The sequence below is a fragment of the Leptidea sinapis genome, chromosome Z, assembly GCF_905404315.1.
Source record: "Leptidea sinapis chromosome Z, ilLepSina1.1, whole genome shotgun sequence".
Taxonomy (NCBI): domain Eukaryota; kingdom Metazoa; phylum Arthropoda; class Insecta; order Lepidoptera; family Pieridae; genus Leptidea; species Leptidea sinapis.
In genome coordinates this window covers 14,290,204-14,313,079 of record NC_066312.1, presented here as the reverse complement: position 1 = coordinate 14,313,079, position 22,876 = coordinate 14,290,204, and the positions used below count along the sequence as shown (strand labels likewise).

At 32.9% G+C, this 22,876-nt stretch overlaps 1 protein-coding gene across 3 annotated transcripts in view; it reads right to left on the bottom strand.

The window, feature by feature from the left end:
• LOC126978547 (anion exchange protein 3-like) overlaps positions 1-22,305 on the bottom strand; it is an 84,014-nt gene extending 61,709 nt beyond the window's left edge. Inside the window, exon 1 of one of the 3 annotated variants that reach the window (XM_050827479.1) lies at positions 22,057-22,305. In XM_050827479.1, the coding sequence (XP_050683436.1) occupies positions 22,057-22,059 (3 nt within the window). In that variant the 5' untranslated portion in view covers positions 22,060-22,305. Of the gene's footprint in view, positions 1-6,922; positions 7,175-22,056 lie in introns of those variants that run through there. The other 2 variants (XM_050827478.1, XM_050827477.1) reach the window with 2 other exon arrangements.
• Positions 22,306-22,876: the final 571 nt, after the last annotated feature.

The window sequence follows — 22,876 nt, the reverse complement described above, 5'->3', positions numbered from 1 at the left end:
GACATTGGTGCAGATGGGTTTCTAGCTGACCCAGCAAATGTTGTATTGGTGAAACGATGGTAGATGGGTGAAAATTTGAAGTTGTATGTATTTTTTACAGCAGACTCATAATCAAACAAATTAAAAAAAAATGTCACAAAATTAAAAAAATCGTGTGGGGTGACATTTAGGGGGATGACAAAGTTTCGGAGGCGTTCAATGTTTAACACCATGACACGAGAATTTTATATATTAGATTTGTACACTTAGACATTGTTTTTTTAATTTTGTATGTAATTTATGTATTAGTGTGCGATTGTGTGTTTCCGAATAAATAATTAAAGGCGAAACTCGCGAACACATCTAACAACATCGGATATCGCACCAAGCATAGTATTGTTGAGAGCCATTTTCAAATCAATTATGTCATATCTTTAAAAAAGCCTTCAAAACTCTAATATAACATGTATGGATAACGACTTGTGACAGTTGTATATTATAAGATATATGTGTACGGTTTAGAATTCACATTAAGTTTTAGAACGACGAATATCAATATATAATATAGACGAATCTGTTGGTTGACGATTTGTACATGTGTATTACTCACTATCGATCAACAGGTCGTAGGCTCAAGATTTTTTGATAAATTTTGACGTTTTGGTCTCTCAAACATACTTTACACATGCCACGTATATGTCAGCTTCATATTTATTCTATGTACTAGTATTTTTACCAGTGGACCTCCTCACAGGCTGCCGGCTAGATTATGGGTACCAAAACGGCACCTATTTCTACTGTGAAGCAGTAATGTAGAGTAAATTTTCGAATGAGAGGTAGTTAAGCACACTTTTGCCGTTCCGCTATCAGACTGCGAATGAATTGTCCTTATAGTCCAACGTCATTGATATATATAAATATATGAATATTTGTGTAAATGAAAATTATAGGGAAATGTCAATTTGTGAAAAAAGTTGTCGCAGCGAGAACATGAACTGGTCACTTGCTGATATCTTGTTTGATTCACCTTGGAGATATTTAAGATAATAAATAAAGTAATTGTCTAAATTATAAAGGCCAAAACACACACGCTCTTAGCAGATCCCGAGTCATGATTTTATTTTTTGTTTACTTACGTCATTTTTACGGAGCAATACAGGGCTTGGACATCTTACCAGTTCTTCTTAATCTATACTAATATATAAAGCTGCAGCGTTTGTTTGTTTGTTTGTTTGTTTGAACGCGCTAATCTCTGGTACTACTGGTCCGATTTGAATAATTCTTTCAGTGTTTGGTCCATTTATCAAGGAAGGCTATAGGCTATGTTTTTTTTTTTCAAAATTAGGGATCCGTAATAAAATTGCTATTTTGTAACACAAGGTGTAAAATCGAAAACCTATTTTTGCGTGCGCTGCAAAAACTATTGACAATAGAACAGAATGATGTACAGGCTATAATATAGGCAATATTTTATTACTTATAAAACTATCGCGTGAATTATACTTTATATGGCAAAACAACGTTTGCCGGGTCAGCTAGTGTGTATATAATAATAATTATAATTGCGTTCATATTACTCTGACTGATGGCGCTCCCTTAGTTGACTCAAACAGTCTTTACTCGAAAGAACGTTACGTACCTGAGTGTAACGCATTAGTTTCATTCGCAATTCACAAAATAAAGTACCTTCTAAGCTCGTTCGAAGGAAATTTCATTTAAAAAACAATTTAATCCATTTGACTGGTGGGAGGCTCCTATGCACAGGATGCCAGCTAGATTATGCGTACCACAACGGTGCCTATTTCTGCCGTGAAATAGTAATGTGTAAACATTATTGTGTTTCAATTTGGGTTTTTCAATAAACCTAAGCGGCACTGTATTGTAATGGGCAGGGCGAATGAATTTCCATCAGCTGAGCGTCCTGCTTGTCTCATCCCTTATTGTCACAAAAATTATCATTATTTATTTTAAATGTCATTATTTACATTATATTAATATCAATCATAACATTGTTCTGTCAATGCATTGGCCCAAATCTGTATCTGAACAATATCGTTCGCACCGCGGCACCGTGGTGTGGCAATGATCTAATACTGATAAACATCTAATACAAAGTTTTCTTTTGACATGTTAATCCTAAGGACGACTGCCTGTCGGATAACAAACAACATTTTATGAATAAATATCGTCCTCAAATATTATACTAAGTAAGAACAATCATTTTGTTTTTCTCATAGCGTTCTTTAAGATTCGAGGAGGTTTCTCCAATTATCCAATATTAAATTGTTATATTTTGTCCATTAATGTTTTATGTTCTATTCTCATTTTAAATGACATACGATTTTTTTATGTAAATAAGGGACGAGACGAGCAGAACGTTCACCTAATGGTAATTGATACGTCCTACCCATTACAATGCAATGCCGCTCAGGATTCTTGAAAAACCCAAAAATTCTGAGCGGCGCAGTTATTGCGCTCGTCACCTTGAGACATAATATGTTGTCTCATTTGCCCAGTAATTTCACTAGCCACGGCGCCCTTCAGACCGAAACACATTAATGTTTCCACATTACTGCTTCTGCACATAGGATGTTAAAATTTATTGGTTACTTAACAAAACACTAATCATTCTCTTGTTATACTGTCTCAAGAAGAAGTTTCATTAATCTTCTAATATTGAAAATTCTCATTTCACAGTGTTTGTCACTTAACTCCCTCGAAATGGACTCCAAAAATAACAATAATTTTAATACTAGAATTAGATTATTTAATTAGATTGTATAAAAATACACAATGATTTTAATACTTTTTAGTGCATTTTATATTTATTGTTTTGGAATAGTGTTTTTGAAGTTGGTTGTTTTTTTGTTAATTTTTTTTTTTGGCTTTTAGTGAATCTGAAATACACCAACTAATAATTTGTCTAAATATGTGTAGATCTACAAAATTTTGCAATGCAGCAATGTGAGAATAGTTAGAATTTCTGCCACAGATCGCACCCTTACCTAATGTAAGTCGTTAAAGAGTTCCATTGGCCATCATATTCGACTACGACAATTACTTGACCATTCCATACGGATCGAATCCCGGTAGGTGCAAGCATTTATATGATGAATATGGAAGTTTTTTTCCGAGTCATGGATGTTTAAAATGTATTTGTGTATGTTTATATGAATTTATGTATGTTTAAGTAAGTATATTGTATTAAATATATCATTATCTTGTAACCCATAACACAGGCTATATATGCTTAACTTGGGGCAAGATGATTTGTGTGAAAAGTGTGTCAATATTATTATTTTATTAATTTTATAGAGACGTTACGATAGGTGACTCAAATAGGCGGATAGCATTAAAAAGATTTGGCCAAGTATCGCTAATTTGCTCCTACGAATTGAAGAGTTCCGTTACTTTGCCATGGATCCCATAATCAACAACTAACCAAAATCTCACCAAAGTATCTTTGAAGTTTATCTACATATACTACCACTATTATTTCGATGGGGGTTTGGAATAAAGGTTAAACTGTGTGTTTCTTATATGAATTAGTACAAAGAAATTGTTAATACCTGTTAATAATTCAATGAATAAGATAATGAATATTTTTTATCTATTTAATAAACTGATGTTATTGAGATCCAGAAACTTAACTACGTTTGCACTTAAGCGACATTTTGTATAATAATATTAATTTTCATATTTCGAGCAATTACTTCAATAGGTACTTCTATTAGCGCAATGCGTAAGATTAATTATGTATACCTAATTACTATATATGGGTATTTATAATATATAATAGAAAATTAACTCTCTGCGATTGGAGAATCTAGTGACGTACCTATCGATTTGTGATTATTTATGTATTTATTTATCAACACGTCACTTCACACCTGGTGTTGCAGATATCCATGGTTGCGTCACTAATTCCCATTACGTGAGACTTTTGCCCGTTAACTGTTCCCTATCAAATAAAAAAAAGTAATTATATATTTAAATTCTTTAGTTCATTTCAGTCAAGTACTTCTATAGTATAGTATATTTTTTTTATGAAAATAAGGGATGAGACGAGCAGGACGTTCAGCTGATGGCAATTATACGCCCTACCCATTACAATACAGTGCCACTCAGGCTTCTTGAAAAATCCAAAAATTCTGAGCGGCACTACAATTGCGCTCGTCACCTTGAGACATAAGATGTTAAGTCTCATTTGCCCAGCAATTTCACTAGCTACGGCGCCCTTCAGACCGAAACAGTAATTTCTCGTAACGAATTGAAAAAATCCTCCAAAGTTCAACATCAATTATCATTTTTGTATTTTATTATTGTTACTGCTTGGTATTTGTATAACAATTATATGAACGTTCATGATTGTAATAATTTCAGTGGCTATTGTTTATCAATAGACGATAAGTTCAAAAGTTAATTGTGGTGTTATAGACAACGTTGTATGCAACACTGTTACGTAGCAGACCGCGCATTTTATCTTTATGTATAAAAAATATGGACCACGATCCGAAACCGCTATTCCAATATCAATTAAATTTTGTAGATGTAATAATTTTATACAATTTAAGAGAAATTATAGTCATATTCTGATTCTTGAGATTTTTTTTCATTGCAAATGTTTTTAAGTATGTCAACCTAATTTGAATAAATAATTTAGTTTGATAGCTCTGGTATGACATGTCTAAATGTGTGGTGCTTCTATTCCAAGATCCCACCGCACCATACTGCAGGCACGGGTTTTTTTGAAATTAAACCTTTAAAATGACGTACAATTAATTAAAAAAAAACATATGGGTGCGATTTACATCAGAAAAATAATTATACTAAAAATAATAACAGCTATTTGCGGCCAATTTTTATAGACAACCTATGGCTAATGCATGGCTTACTCCCTTCTCCATTCATTAAAAATTAGACATTATTACATGCAGAATCGAGCGATGGAATCTTAGGCTATCCTTCATAGTTCAGTATTCGAAGAACTTTCTACCACTTCCTGCCGAACATTCGAATGGAAATTCATGATGGGAATTTCCAATACTTAAAAGGCCGACAATAAAATAGGAGAGTCCCTTGAGAACCGCAAACACCAAATATTCAGCTAGTGAGGATGACATTAACGTTTGCGATAATATCGGCATCCATCTAAAGGGGCTGCATTCTAAATCTATATATATAAATGAATTTCTGTTCGTTAGTCTCGTTGAAACTCGAGAACGGCTGGACCGATTTGGCTAATTTTGGTCTAGAACTATTTGTGTTAGTCCAGGGAAGGTTTAAAAGGTGAATAAATATGAAAGTGTTCGGAATTAAATAAAACAAACAATTTTGTTTTTCCTTTGATGTGTCCCCCGTCGTCCGATATTTGTTTTGTATGGACATATTTTCTATGCGAAAATTTATTGACGCACGGTTTGACAGATCCACTGTGAAACAATTTCAATACAACAACAGGGAGCATATATTACAAAATAATTCTTGATGTTATGATATATTATTGACAAATTCATAAAAAACATTATTTTATTTATTATATGTTATATACAGAACAACGTCTGTAGCAGAACTTTTTATCGTCTTAGTTATATATATAGAAATTCAGTAGATGATAGATTTTCTAACTATTAGAATTAATTTTCATCTATAGAAACCTTGCCACTTAGCCGTGTTTAATTTCAAATTTAATCAACCATTATATTTATTTATGGTCAACTAGTCTATATATATATATATATATATATATATATATATATATATATATATATATTTAGAGCTAAAAACTTGAAATTTGGTAGGAATATTATTTTCACCGAGTAGAGGTCAGCTAAGATACAGAACAACGTCTGTCGGGTCAGCTAGTATGATATATAGATATATTTTATAATACACTATAATTGCTTAAAATTGTATAGAATCTTCCCCATTTTATTATTAGTGGTGAGTATAATTCAAATGGCACGGCTATTGAGAAAGTTATTTTCAACGGCAGTTTTCGCATAGTATGTGTGCGTAGCTAATTTTTAAGTATAACAAGACGAAACAGCCAATTATAATTTAAATTTGGAACTTTATTAATATAACACAAAATGAATTTAGGTAAAACATACAGACAGAAGGAAAGGTAGACAGACAAACAAAAATGAGAAAAAATATTTTAGCATAAAACAGTATAAAATATGATATGCACTTGTTAAACAGCTGGTATCTCGGCATTAGAAATATACAATTGAATTTATTTGCATACAGATTGCACTCACGAGAAAACAGTAACCGTCCCTGTATAATCGATAATCGAGCAAGTAACTAATTAAACACTTATTTTGTACGCTGTTCGATTTTCAATTGAAGAAAATAGAGTCTGCTCAAACTTATGAAGATAGCATAAAACATTTACGTATTTGAATTTTCTTGTGGATTTTTATAGTTATTTATGCAACTGTTGTGTAATAAGGGGTATTAAAAACGAATGTGGAGTGATAATAGTATCACATGAGTGTTTTAATACCTAATTATCAACAGTAGCATACGAGACTTTATCTACACCCAGAATATGAATCCTCTAAAAGATTCTGGAACAGTTAGCTTACTGCTACTACTGCTTTAACACCAGTCCTAGTACTAGCCATATTCATATAAGGTGATTTTACAACAACTATATCGGTAAACAATTTATAATATTTTTATTTCAACCTAAGACTGACCACAACTTGTAAAAAGTAACACAACACCCAAGGACCTTGATACGATCAATTAATAAATTTATAACTATATATAGATAAATTAATAATGAACAATAATATTGTAAAAAATATTATCGCAACATAATCTAATATTAAGTTTAAAATCTTCTATTAACGTCACTATTAAAAATAATTTAACTCTGTCGTATAAGCTGTTGCAACGTTACTATTAGCTTTATATTTAAAAAAAAACTTACCAGCGGTGTTAAGCTTAGAAACGATAATTTTCTTTTCCCGCTATAATTCATGTTGCTGCGCGCGCACTAGATATATTTACTCTCAAGCACTCTAAACGCCGACGACGGACTAACTGATTCACCGATCATTTAGTTGGCGACAGCTTGCTAAAGCGCCAACTATCGTGTTCAATAGTTAATCAAGCAGTACGGTGACAACACGACCGAAACGCACACTTCACCCAGTCACCTCGGGTCCGCATTCACCAACATTAACTTACCTGTAAATAAAAACCATAAATTGAGGTTCAATAGTAATTAATTTCAATAGAAATAGTTTTTATAAGACATTGCTTGTTTATATTAAAAATATTTTATCCTAATTGTAATTTGGTATTGATAGCAGACAAGAGTTATTGTTTAGATCGTAGATGTTACCTTCATAGCATGCAAGCTATCCATAATTAACCAAAATATCCACTTATTTTCGGGAATTAAATTCGCCGAATAATTTAGCCGATCGCAGAGATCGGCTAAAATATTGTGTAGAAAAGGCACATCATGTGCCGATGTCTTTAGATCACAGGTAAAGCCTAAGCAACTTCACAATGTTGGGTTCCTTTTATATCATAGATTTGAAGGATATTTTATTTTTATATCCCATAATGGTTGTCGGGCGCTTCTGCGACAATCGAAGTTGTATGGACAATGTAACTCAAAATAGGATTTGAAGTGAGGGTTGGGTGTTAACTTAAAGCACCCTGAACTGGTATTTAGCTTATGGATAAGAAAAGATACATTTATCGTTGATCGACCCTCGAGGTCCAATTCAAAAGCAAGAACTCAAAAAATCGCTGCTAGACATTTTGAGAGGGAAGAATTAAACATGTGTTTTAAGCTGTTTTGGGAAACCCACTAGGAGTAAAATAAGCCGTACGATTTCGTATAATTATTTATATATTTTTTTTTTGTAAAGGTATCTAGGATCTCGGCCTCATTTGTTGTGTAAAGAGGAATAGCGTTTTTTATTAAAATTCAGAAAATATAATAAAGAATATCCCTATATAATTCAAATTTAATAAAACATTAAATTGATTTTTGTTATTTAAATTCGCTTCACATTATTTTTCAAAATATTTGATTTTACAATGAATCTTGATTTATATAATACTAGCTGACCTGGCAAACGTTGTTTTGACATATAAATTATATATGTAAACCTTCCTTGAGCTTCAACGAATCTATTACAGATTTCATTGAGATTGGTCGAATAGTTTAGGAGTTATTAGGGAACATACAAACATACATTCTCTTTTATATATATAGATAGATAGTTCAGAATGCGAAGTGATAGAGCAGGAGGGATAATAAACTGTATTGTTTGTTGAGCATAAAAACATAAGAAAACCTCGCAATTAAATAAGAATAACATTAATTAAATAAATTTCTAGGAGCCCGATGGCACAATAATAATACATGATTTAATTTTGCCCACGTTAAGGCTGGGTTGTACCAACTAACTTTAGCTATAACAACAAACAATTTTCAGATGTCGTCATAGCTGTATTTATTATTCTTATTATTATTATTATTATCATAGTTATTATTATTATTATTAGTGTCATATATTTATTATTATTATTATTATTAGTGTCATAGCTGTAACTGTTTACCGTAACCATCTTATCTTTGCGGGTTAAAGCTATTGTTAATGTTAAATAGCGACCTGTTTAAATAAGTATTAGATATTGAACCGATATTTCACTTTTTAACTTTAACTAGATAGCTATGCCAAGGAATATGATGGTCGAACACATTCCGCAGTCTATGCTAAAGTCAGCGTTACTGTTAATGTTAATATAATGTTAATATAATAATTAAGCCGTAACTATAACAGCCAATATAAGGCGACCCAGCATAGTATTTCATTGATAGTACCTAAGATTGTTTAATAAATATATTTCTACAGTTAGTGACTATCCCCGACGCTAGAAATTTGTCAACTGCGACGATCAACCATCATGGTTTCGATTAAAAGTATTTTCTTAATCCAAATTAATTACGAATGTGTGTTTGATTATTGTGCTTTCACTCCTTAACCATTTAAACAATCATGACGAATGACGAACGACGAACAAACAATCTTTTTAACAATTTATCTTGAAAGTTTGGTTAGTAAAAGCTAGTATATTTATTAGATACTGCCACATTACACACACATTTGTAACATTGGTATTGTTACAGTTATTCGTAATGTTCTGTAACAATAACGATGTATACAGCACTAATACTATAGATATATTTTATATTATATATACATTACACTATACTAACTTCTCTGATTCATAAACATAGATATATAATTCTTTTTGTTTCTAAGATCACTAGAAATTTTTCTCGTGTAAGAAACGAAGCATCACAAATGACTGATTTTATTTATGAACACATCTCGAGTGGCAAAGATATATGTATTATATAACGGCTGTGTGACAGTTTTTATTGGACAAGAACCAATTACATCTAGTATATTAGTTTAATAATAATTTATATACTGTCGTACCATGAGGTAAAAACAACAAATACGTTTAAGACAGATAGATTTTCAATATAATGATTTGGTTCCCGAGAGGATTGATAATTATTATGAACGTAAAAAAATCTGACATTGAATTTGGTTGGAAATTAATTAAACATATACTGAATACTTTCTATGCCGGGTTTTTGTAATACTTATCTGATTAAAAATGTTAAGTATTTGTTCTATATTGGCCAACAATAGATCTGTTATTGTGATACCAAAGGCAGCAAAATTATTTTAATATCAAGTTGTCAATTTAGAATTTTGATTATTGTGACGTTATATCTTATCGCCAATCTTGAAATACATTCCCGGCGCCCGTTAATTGATTTAATATCGTTGGTTCCACTTTGGTTTTTTTAGTTTGAGTAATGTCACCTAAAGAAGGTCCCAAAGATATTTGAAAGAAACCTTCATCGAATGGTATAGTTCTCTGTGGACAAGTTTTTGCGCTTTGATTGATAAAATATCATCATTGCCGTTTATAACATGACAATCAAGTTTAAGGACTTTGGGCTACGTATCTCTTTGGGCGATGTATATGATTTTGATACAATGTAATTCTACTAGTGGAACCGACAGGCGTCCTGTTCACGTGTCTTAAATTTGAAAAATCGGTCCAGCCGTTAGGAATAATTCACTAAGATACACATGGCCAGGAGAAATATTTATGGACTGAATGAAACAAAAAAATAACATCCTACTCTTAATTGAGAAACTTCTGGATTTCAAAGTCTTTTGGAAAATACATCGTCAGAGTATTATTCATGGAAAATAGAAGCAAACATTGTGAATCAGATACAATCTTCCTTGAAAATAATTGTTGAATATCGATTTGCCTGACAATAGAATAAGATATGAGTTGCATACGCACAAAATATATTTGCGTAATAGAATAATGGACTATAACAAAGCTATACATAAATGTTAACTGCAATACTGAAAAAAAATATATATTTATCCTTCCGGCTCTTTGTATAAAATTTAGCCTTGAAGTAAATGAACCAAATATTTATCAAACATAACATTTTTATCTTTACATTACTCGTAACACTCAAATGTATGCATGTTCTGATGATTTAGTGATAAGAGAAAGAAGTAGGATAATCAGAATTAAACATAAAAAACAATTTTATAAATTCTATCGTGTGCTTAGTGATCTTTTTGTCAGGTGATGACAACAACATGTTACGGATTAAGTTATATTTTAAGTTGGTACTTTTAGGCGCCTATATTTGAAAGTAAATATTTTTGGTGCGTAAAATTGAAATTTTTTTGACCGAGTTGTATATGCGACATGTGTACGACTATTTTCTAGATCTAATAAAAACCCATATTTTCGTAGTAATTACTTGATTTTATGTATTTGAATAAGCAATTCTTGCACTTATATAATATCAAATAAGTACACGAGGGTTTTGGGGGCAGGGTCAAATTCATATATTATGGACATATGATATATATCGGCGCAAAAACACGTGAAGTAGCACGTGCGCCGGGTCCTATAAATACAGCCGCACGGTCGACACTCGAGTCAGTCGTGCTCGGGCTGTCGTACGGTACGGACCTCTCTGGGACGTCGTAACGCTGCCCGTGGAATAAACGAAAGTAATAAAATACTTACTTGTGTAGTTTTCTTTGGAAGAACCAATGAGTGATCTTCAGCAAGATAGCAATTGTGATGTCAACAGTAATGACGTCACACCTTTTAAAACAATGCAGTGGTTCTTTCCTATCCATATTATGGAAATCAGATGGGAGGGATACCAAGTCATTTCTTGATGAAAATGATGGAGACGATGCAGAAAATTTCGGTGCATTTATGTGCTTTATCTACCGAAGCGAAGATTGAAGTCTACTCAAGGATTCAAGTCTACGTAATTTGACTGGAACGAGTGCGCTGTTATGCGTAGTGCAGAACGACGTGTGATCTGACTGTATGGTGCACTAATTTTTAATCCGTCTGGCACCTCAAACTGGTGAACAGTTGACCGTATCGGTGGAAAATGAATTACCCACTCACCGAGATCAACCAGACGAATATCTTTTATAAATCCACGAGGGAGTCCTACGAGAAAAGTGCCTGAAACGTGGTACCTCTGGCGGTGGTAGCTCAGGCTAACAACGTCATACATTTATGATAACCACGTTTGCTTGTTGCATCCATCAGAGATACCGTTGGGACGCCTTGTGGAATCGTGAGTAGACTCGTAGACGCCACAGATCCGTATGAATATCTGGAGATGTACCTCTGAGCTAATCATGTCATAAACTTGGATAACCACGGACTCATGATGTATCCATAAGAGAACCATGGAGATACCGTTGGGAAGCCTTGTGGAATTGTGATTAGACACGTACACACCACAGATGCATACGAGTATCTGGAGCGTGTTACCTCTTACCTACTCACGTTACACACTTGTGCTAACCACGGACTCTTGATGGATACACAATGTGAACAAAGTTTTATTCTATAATTCAATACATCCTGATGAAAACCTTTTCTTAATCTACGAGAATTCTACGAGACCCTCCGAAAACTCTACGAGACCCTCCCAGAACTCTACAAGACCCACCGAGAACTCTACGAGACTCTGCGAGACCCTCCGAGAACTATATGAGACCCTCCGAGAACTCTTCGAGAACCTCCGAAAAGCCTTATAAAACCTTATATTTTTGCAGTTCAACGAGAACTCTACGAGACCCTCCGAGAACTCTACGAGACCCTTCGAGAACTCTACGAGACCCTCCGAGAACTCTTCGAGATCCTCCGAGAACTCTTCGAGAACCTCCGAAAAGCCTTATAAAACTTTAAATTTTTGAAGTTCAACGAGAACTCTACGAGAACCTATGAGAATCTCCAAGAACTCTACGAGAACCACTGAGAACCCTCAGTTATAATTATAGCATTTGTGTTTATGTAAATGTCCGAATCCCCTACGAGAATTTCCGAGAACTCTGCGAAAAACTACCAATCCTCTACGATAATATCAGAGAACCTCCCAATTCTCTAAGAACATCTTTGAGAAATCTACGAGAACACTCAATCCTCTACGAGAATCTTCGAGAACTCTACGAGAACCTTCGACAACCTACGGCTGGTGCAGGGCGCGCATCGCCTGTCAGAATGGCCGTATAGGCGCAAAAACACGTGGAGTAGCACGTGCGCCGGGTCCTATAAATACAGCCGCACGGTCGACACTATACAATATATATCGTTGTGCCCCACGCAAGTAGCGACGACCCCAAATATAATCAAATGACTCTCCCAACGTCTTGGGAGAAGAAGTGCCAGGGTATAGGGCTCCGCCCTGACACCCTCCTTCCGCCCTCACACAGGGGGTCAGAAGAAAACTCGACGACGACACTCGAGTCAGTCGTGCTCGGGCTGTCGTACGGTACGGACCTTTTTGGGACGTCGTGGACGCTGCCCGTTGAATAAACGAAAGTAATAAAATATTTACTCGTGTAGTTTTATTTAGAAGAACCAATGAGTGATCTTCAGCAAGATAGCAATTGTGATGTCAACAGTAATGACGTCACACCTTTTAAAAACAATGCAGAGGTCTTTCCTCGTCATATATATACTCTGAGTAAATTCATTTTTTTCGAGTTGTAATACTGAGCAGAGCTTGGTATCCTAATCTATCTATATATCTTGCCATAAATACTAAAACAGAGAAAAAAATTCTATTGTAAATAACATTTATTACTTTTACAGTGCGTTAGTTTAATATATAAATATAAAACAATTTAAAATATAAAAAGCTTGTTTGAAATGGTCTTCATTAGCTGCAATACAGTCCTTTAAACGTTGAGGCCAGTTATCAATAGAAGCACGCACTCTTTCTTTGAGAAAATTCTTCACTGCCAATCGTACGAAATATTTTAGGGATTCCAATTTATCATGGCGTTTGCTGGAAGGACCATTCTTGGTTATTAAACATGGTGTAGTTAAGGGGCTTCACTACCTTCTCATGAATGGTATCTTGATACACTTGTGCCGATATTATGTGACTGAGTCAGTCACTCCTTCATAGGAACTCCTTCACCAAACCATCACTGCAGTCGGATAGTGCCCACGTTGCACTCTGTCGACTAATTGGGAAGCTTCCTTAGAGCTTTGAGTACAGTCATATTGTTTGTTAAAACGTTGCGTACCGCTTCAGTAGTTGTTTTGATTTTACCAACCTACTCTTTTTTAAATTATCAGTTAAGATTAATGATCTAATGAAATCTTAATCAAATATTTTGCTTTCGGACAGGATTTCTTCGAATTCTTTCCCTTACTGCTTTGACTACCTGTTTCGTATGAACACTACATGGATGGACAGATCTTTTCTGTCACATACAAAGGAGGTCTAATTGTACCTATTAATAGCCCGGTACACAAACATTTTACTAATACTAAGCGTATGGAGAGTTTTAAAAATTGCATTTGGCTCCATACCTACTTTGTGTAATGCAAACACAGCGATTCGGTTCTCTTTATCACCCCCACTCCATTTTAATATCACAAAATATCGTACAATGAAGTGGCGCCAAAATGAGAAAACTCAATAAACAATCATATAAAAATGATTCCATATTCAAATGTAATATTTTGTTCATTTTTAATTGTAACAGTATTTATGGCCAGACTAAGTATATATAAGAGATTCCCACCGATATACTGACTCATCTCGATATCTCTGGAAACATAAGGCATAGAGATTTGAAATTTGGTAGGAATATTCCTTTCACCGAGTAGAGTTTAACTAAGAACGAAGTTTATGAAATTCCATCCGCAAGAGTTATCTTTAAACCGACTTCAAAAAAGGAGGAGGTTCTCAATTCGTCGGTATGTTTTTTTTATATATTTGTTACCTCAAAACTTTCGACTGGGTGAACCGATTTTGATAATTCTCTTAATATTGTAATTTGTATATGTTGTATTTGTATTGTAATTTTGATAATATTGTAATTTTTGGAGTCGGTGTCAACCAAAGGTAGGTTTGTAACTACATATATAGTTATAGGTGAGATGTGCTTCACTGGTGAGGAGGGGAGAGGCGAGAGCGGATTGCGGCGGAGGGCACATATTCCAAAAATAAAAACTAACTAGAATTAGATTAATTAATTAGATTGTATAAAAATACGCAATTATTTTTATACTTTTTAGTGCACATTATATCTATTGCTTTTTGAAGTCGGTTATTTTTATGTTAAAATTTTTTTTATGAACAGAACACCGTCTGTCGGGTCAGCTAGTTCTATATAAATGAATGAGCGATCCTTGTTAATATATTTTGCGTACCTTGGGATCGGAACAATCGATGTGAATGCAAATAGTAGGTCTATATATATCTACACGGGGTTTCTGGGGGTGAAAAATCGATCTAACTATCTATGTCTCATCTCTGCGGAAAGAATTAATCCTAGTTGTCACATTGAGAAGAGCTTAGTATCTCAAGTGCTACATAATGAACAAACAATTTTTGTATTATAAGTATATATTGAGTATCGAAATCGGCTCTAACGATTCGGATGGAAACTATTACACGGGGTTTTGGGGGCGTGGGAAGAAGAAGGGGGTTTGGGAAAATGCGAATTAACTATCTTGGTCTCACCTCTGGGGAAACTAGTTTTTTCGAGTTGTCACAATGAGTAGAACTCGGTCATTCATTTCCTAAATTAATTAACGAGCAATTCTTTACGAATAAAATTTTCTAGAAAAAGATTTTTAGGGAAGAAATATTTAGTATGTTTCGTTTCTAGGAATATGCTTTGTTTCGAGTTAAAACATCGAAGTGAGCACAGTCATCTAGGTTCAATACTTCTTCATTAGTTAAGGTTCTAGTTTTTGTATTTGCCGAACTATTTGGGTAGCACACATGAAAATTACAACTTGGTAAACGCCTACATTACAAATATCCATTGTATTAGTTTGATAATAATTAGTGACGTTTTAACTAACCGAAATCAATAAAAGACGGAGATTATCTTGCCAAGTGTATTTAAAAATTGAAGAAAATAAATATGTTTCAAGTTAAAAATTCTTTAGCCGCGCAGGACTTTTATAAAAAAAAAATATTTTCCGCAGCCAACTAGACCCCAGCAAAAGTTTGATGATTCAATTTTTGTTTTTACAATTTCTAGTAACTGAGCTTTTATCATAATTTATATTTTTTTATATGAGCTATTCAATAATTTGCTTTCCGTCGGGCAGTTGTGGGTTTCGATTCTAACCTTCGGAAGTGGTAAGGGACATTAAAACAAATACCGAATTGGTTTTAAGTTTTGGCAGTATGCCCTTTAGCCACTTTTCATTATGAGCTAATTTTCAGTGTTTTTTGGATTCGAACATTAATATTATAAGATGCCTTCCTTTTCTGGTTCGAGCTTTAAAGCCTGTGGTAAGGCACTCTAAAAAGACTTATTTAGAAGTTTTAACTTGAGTATCAAACCACATTTTCGATGTTGCGTGATCGGTAAAAGTATTTACTATTATTAACTGTAATGATAAAATCTTCATATGTATAAAAGCAAAATACTCACTTTTTCCTTTTTTGCAAATATAAGATACACAATATACAGCTACATAAACATGTATATAGTATAGGTATATCTTATTAATACACACCTTATGATAAGAAAATCAAATTTAATACCTAAATACTATTTCATAACTTTTAATTTAAGCTAATACATTCGTCAAAACAGCAAAATATTTTATAAACAAAACAGACGCCATTAAAAAAATATGTTGCCAGCTATGAAAGTACTATATACCCCGAGTTCCTCCGTTGGGATAGTTTTTTGTGTTTATAAGTGAAAGGAGGCTATAATGTACAACGCCACATGATGTTATAAGTATTCAAAGTCAAATTATCTTAATTCAATTAGGCTTAAACTAAGCGCTTTGTATAGTCACTATAAATAATTCTTATAAATTACTGAATTTAAATGTCTTGGAAAAAAATTGAGCTCGTGAGAACATTAACGGCCACTCTTTTTAATCGACTTCAAAAAAGGAGGAGGTTCTCAATACGTCGGTATGTTTTTGAAGTGAAACTTCTTTATCGACGTATGCACATGACATGACATTTTTGGTTACGCGCCATTTTGTTTTTTTTAAATCCAAGATGGCCGCCGCGCAAATTTATGTGTTCAAAATAATTGATATCGAATCCGAGGTTCTCGAGGGTGCAAACCACGAATTTGGGATTATTTTTGAAATCCAAGATGGCCACCGTGCAAAATTTTGATTTCAACAATATGGATATCGTATCCGAGGTTCTCGGGGGTGCAGAGAACGAATTTGGAATCATTTTTAAATCCAAGATGGCCGCCGCGCAAATTTATGATTTCAACGATTTTAGTTCCATGTAGCACAACAATTTTCACCGCAGCCATCTTGGGTTTAATAAATGATCCCAAATTCGTTCTCTGCACCCTAGAAAACCTCGAATATAGCTGGGAACGGCGCCTCTATCGTCTCGCTTTTTCTTTTCATCGAGTTTCAAAAAACAACGATTCTAAAGAACTTCTTTACTTACACTTCAAAAATTGTTGCAACAATATTTAAATACGTGATGTTTTTATTAAATTCTTAATTTATATTTTATTTCTTCTTTCTTTATTGCATATAATCTAGTATTTCATACAATTTACTGATTTAGAGAAATGTCTATTCTCTTGCAGCATTATTTGGCTCTCTGTGTGCGTGTTGGCGGGTGTAAGTACGTGACGCTCACACACACATTAATTATAATGTTACTTCTATATTGACAGGAACTATGAATGAAACTATCGTATTTCTTCTGTAGACGAGCCAAATGTTTAGAGCTTCTATCTTATTGCCAGTGTCAAAGTTTGCACAATATATTTACACATTAATTTTTGGATGTATTTTATGCTGTATTATAAAGAGAAAACTTTGTGCAAGATTTAATTATATTATACGTATATAGACTACACTTATAATTTTAAAATGATATTTTTGTATATTTCAACACGCACAATGGAAAAGGTTATTATTTGTTGTTGGCTGCACCATTGCTTACATTTTTGATCTTGAATTATATTTCGGACTATAAAAAAATATCAAAAAAATAAAAAAACATTTTAACCTGTTCATCAATAGAAAATAATAAAAGAGAAAGTCTGTAAAAACTTAAGGTTTTATTTTTAATGAATAATATCAAAATAACTTTACATCATTCTTTGTAAAATATATAAGATCACACTTGTAAAATAATATAATTATATCAGTAATATAAAGTATAGATAGGTTAACTAGACAACATTCGGTGTATGTAAATGATACAATAACGCACACATTAATAATTTAACATGGCAATAGCGCACTACATTAAGATTACACGTCGAAGAAGAATAGTAAATGCAATTATCGCAAACAAAAAAGAGATAAATCTAATTTGATAATTGCTTCGTATTTGAGCAGAAAAATATAGAACAATTCATCAGATATAATTTTTTACCATACACCATGCTTTATGCCTAAAATACCATTCATTCATGAGTTCATGTAGTAAAAGTTATAAAGTAGTAAAACTGCATTGAAATTAGGTAAATAAAGCGTCATTGATTTTATAAATAAAAAAAAATATCGATTATAATATATAGCCACATGCATGATATCATTTATTTGTACATAAAATAATAAAAAACATAGAGACAAAACAAAACCCAACATGTACAGTAAGTGTCCCATTTTTACAATTTTACCAACGACGGCTCCCAAAAAGTTTTAAGTTTACAATTATTATTTTTGTATCTCATATTTTTTATGAATGTCTTTTTGTTGAGGGCTTATTACAATAAGATAATGGGAGAAGAAGAAAATGATTCATTGATTCTTCTACAGATAGCAAGGGATATACCAAAAGGGACAGTGTTACTGAAAAAACTCCTACGTAAGCAGATAGCACCCACTGTTTACCTGCGCTACCTACCCTAAAACTTGTTTTTGTAGTTTGATAGTTCAGCTACCTTATATACGCAATTGTTTATTAAAAATTATTACATTTCGTATAACATTCACTGCAAAAAATCTGACTTTAAAGTCAAAATTATTGGCGTAGATCATAGAGTGCAATTCACAGGTACGAAGTGAGGCTGAAGCTATCAAAAACTCTCAACATCGTAATTTCTCCCAACTGTATTATTAATAGAAATTAATTTTTCCTGGTGGTTTTTTAGTGAATAATGGTTATAAGCTTTATTCTCATCATAAATCATGAACAATAAAAAGTTCCCAGCCTTTCTTGACCGTCGGAACAACTCGATCACTTGTCGTTGCGTAGAGACGTCACACCAGTGTGAATTTTTTTCTTTCCTCGGGGATTATAATAATATAATTATTATTATGTTGCCCCACTTGCATTACAATCTAGCCTTTATTTAGACTAATAAGTAATTCTACTTTAACTTAAACTGCTAGATAGATAAACTAAGAATGTGTCCATTAACAAATTTCTTAATGTCTCTATTAAGGGGAAGTCACTTTGTTCATGTGTCTTTACCCAGTGTGAATCATATCGCATTTATTACAGGGAGTATTCTGAAGAGCTATTTACTCTGAATACCGCCGCTGTATTCCAATCTACGGATGCGTGGCCTACTTTTGCGTACAACTAAACGGTGAAATGAGCTTCCTGCCGCGGTGTTTCCAGGATACCAGCGATACGATATGCGTACCTTAACAAAAGCTTGTTATACCAGGTGACCCAACAGAAAGGGTGAATAAAAATCAGAAATATGCTTTTGATTAACTTTTACACATTTTTTTATTTTACTATGGCCAGAAGAACGTCTGTCGGTCAGCTAATATAAATAGCTTCATACGGCATATTGCGCCTTTTCGTTCTTCAGAATTTCTTTTATATCTCTTTAAATTTATTACATAATACAATCTAATTATTGGTCTGCTCTTAAAGCTGATTTTGTTTTTGAGTCTGATTTTTGGGACTGTTGTGGTACTTGGGACCTACCAAAATTTGTACTAAAAGTACATTATCTAAATTATTGTTATGTTTCTATTGAATAAAACCGTTTAGCTTATTATTACATATTATATAAATTATTATAATCACATATTATTTATTTGTTGAGAGTAAAATAAAAAAAAAGCCATGAAGTTTGGTCGTGGACGCGTCGTATTTTACTAGAATACGTTAAGCTACCAATATTTTATTTTCAAATATGTATAGTACGTGTGACACTATCTTTTTTTTAATTATATACACTTAAGTCCTTCAGATTTTCATGTTTTATAACTGATCGCAACATTTCAATTCTATGAATCAGGAAAAATCAACTCTACAAAGTGCAGAGGTGTTTTATGGGTATACGATTTTGATATATTCGTTTGGTTATTAGACGACAAAATAATATTAAATTAATTTTCTTACATATATATATTATATTATATTAATCTTATAGCGCCTTGTATTAAATACATATAAATATATCACAATGATATTATTATTACACGCATTTGATAGATTAAAACGAGAACTGATGATTGAAATATAAACGTACCCCTATTATTGTTATCTCGCTACTCTACGCTAGCTCGTTATCTAAAACATTCTAGTTTTAAACAATTGACAACATTGGATTGACTTTCAATTTTATTTTTTCATTCGATTTTTTAAATTAAGTTCCGGCGTGGAATTAACTCAGCAGAAACAGTTCACAATATCAATGCTGTGTTTCGAGAGGATACTGCACAAACGCTTCCGTAGTGGAAACATTTGCTTGAAGAATGAACCACGGGGAACGCTATGATGATTTGAAGGCAATGGTAGATGCCTATAAAGAAAAATTGAATAACCTCAAAAAAGCGCGCATACAATATGGGTGGTGGTAAGCATGTGAATGCTTAAAGATAATGGTGTCAAGAAACAATTCAAATTGCCTTTACAGAGTTTTCGTGCCCATCGTAAGACATAAAAGACCTCAAATTAAATTTGAAAAACAACATTTTATGAACGATGTGGGACTCGAACCCACGACCTCCGGCGTTCCGTGCCGGTGCTCCAACCAACTTTGTTTTTCAAATTTTATTTGTGTATTAATCCTAGAAGTGAGTTTAAAAAACATAACAAATAAAAGACCTCCATGTGAGAAGTCAGGAATGTATTAAAAAGAGAGTTAAGTACTATAATAAATACATCGTGTATCACCAAAAAATGTTTTAATATTTCAGTATTACACGAAAATTTCATAATATAACCTATAATACAAAAATGTAATATAGGTTCTCAAAGTCGAACTATTATATAATATTTATATATATATATACTAGTCTAAGTGAACGTTTCAAAATGCAGTGAAAATAATAGGGATGCAGCCCGCCACGTAATGTAATAATTCACACTCCGTTCCTAACAATTTCTTAGATTAGCTATCCATTCGCATAATTAAACTTTAGATATGAATAATAGATATGTAGCTACTACACCAAACTGTAAACACATATTCTGTTATCGTCAACTAATGGATATCCACACACTATTGAATAATTCAATTATTTAAAACTCTTTTGTTTGTTCTCCACAAAAATAATCACTCTAACACTCTTCTGTCGGTAACTAAGTATTTATTCCAGTTATTGTGGGTTGTACATGCTTTTGCGAAATTATTATTTACAATAATTTTAATTACTATTGAACACGTGAATTAATTATTATCATACGTTGTCGTACTGATAAAGAAACGTGTAACCACCTGTCTGTGCTGTAATTTATATATCATGTAAATTACATGGAATTTACTAAAAAAACAGTCGTTTAACTTGTTGTTTTAGTTCAGCGGGAATGGTGGATATTAGTATGACATGTTTAAATTTTTTTTGTTTATTTGAAGACAAGGATTTTTGTAATTATAACGGAACGTGTCGGGAGTGATTCACGTGCTTTTTTGCTTAGCTATAAACATACCGAATAAAATAAGGTTATATATGTGTATGTATTAAATACAATATTTTCATCCAGTAAAAAGTAGTTTCTATGGACAAATCCTTGAATATTTTTTTATCCTCCTATTAAAATAAAATTTTAAAATAATAAGTACTTACGTACTAAAGGCCGGAAACGCTCCTGTGATTCCTCTGGTGTTGCAAGAGAATGTGGGCTGCGGTGATCACTTAACACCACCGTGACCCGTACGCCCGTTTGTCCTCCTATTCCATAAAAAAATGAACAATGATGAGAAATATCAATAAATTTATTCAAATAATTTTGAGTTATTATCCTTTTTTAGTATTTATTTTTGAGGAAATTAATTATATATAAAATATAACTACTTTGAGCAATTTATTAAGTTTTTAAGAATATTTCGCTTTAATTCAAATCTTCTTATAAACGTCAAAAAATGTATTGCATTTAGATGTAGCGTTACTAAGTATAGCCTTTTAAACTTCCTCACTCTGGACACTTGATCTCACGAATTAATGTACCGGTAGTTAAGATAGCGTTTACACGAGTAGATAGTGACTATACTACTAACTGATTTGTTTTAAGATATAAATAAATCAACACAAAATTAATAATACTAAAACAATCACCATTGCAAACCTTCAAGCCAAAATCCATGTGGATCAACACGAGATACTATTCCTTATCAACAAAACACTGGCGAATATTACAAAGTAATAATAAACACATCACACGCGAATGATTAATACATGTACTGTTAACTATACACATACTCGTATGTACGGCGCGGTAGTTGAAGTTATATATTTATCGTAATAAAATTTTATTACAAGTTTATTGATGAACTGGATACGCCGCGTGTGTGCTCAGGTGTCAGACTATTCAACCACTAAACTCACACCCGAACCGTACCCCGTACATTAATACAATTTGTCAAGTTACTACAAGAAACATAATATCACTAAATTGGCAAGTACTTTGCAATACAACGGCACTGCGCGTACAAATATTATATCATACGATTGCAATTAAGTACCTATCGATCTTAGCATTATAGTACCGGAAAATATTGAAGAATAAAATAATATATATAAGTATAACTAATGTAATTCAACACGGTATTGTGTGAAGTGTATATGTATATTACAGTTAAATAATCGAAGCCAGAATGTCTTAAAGTAAAATTTAACGTACGATTTTTGTCAATATCTTCAATATTTCCGACCAGTTTCATAATTAATAGTGAATGCCTGATTTCACTTTCTAATATTACTGTATATCTCCCAATCAGATCTAGCGGACCCATTAAAAACAGTTTCATGGTCTTACCGTGATTTAAGATGATTGAATATTGCGAAAGAACTAACAGGTAGCTCGTACCTATATTTACGTATTAAAACCTTTTTTTATGAAATAAGGGACGAGACGAGCTGATGGTAATTGATACGC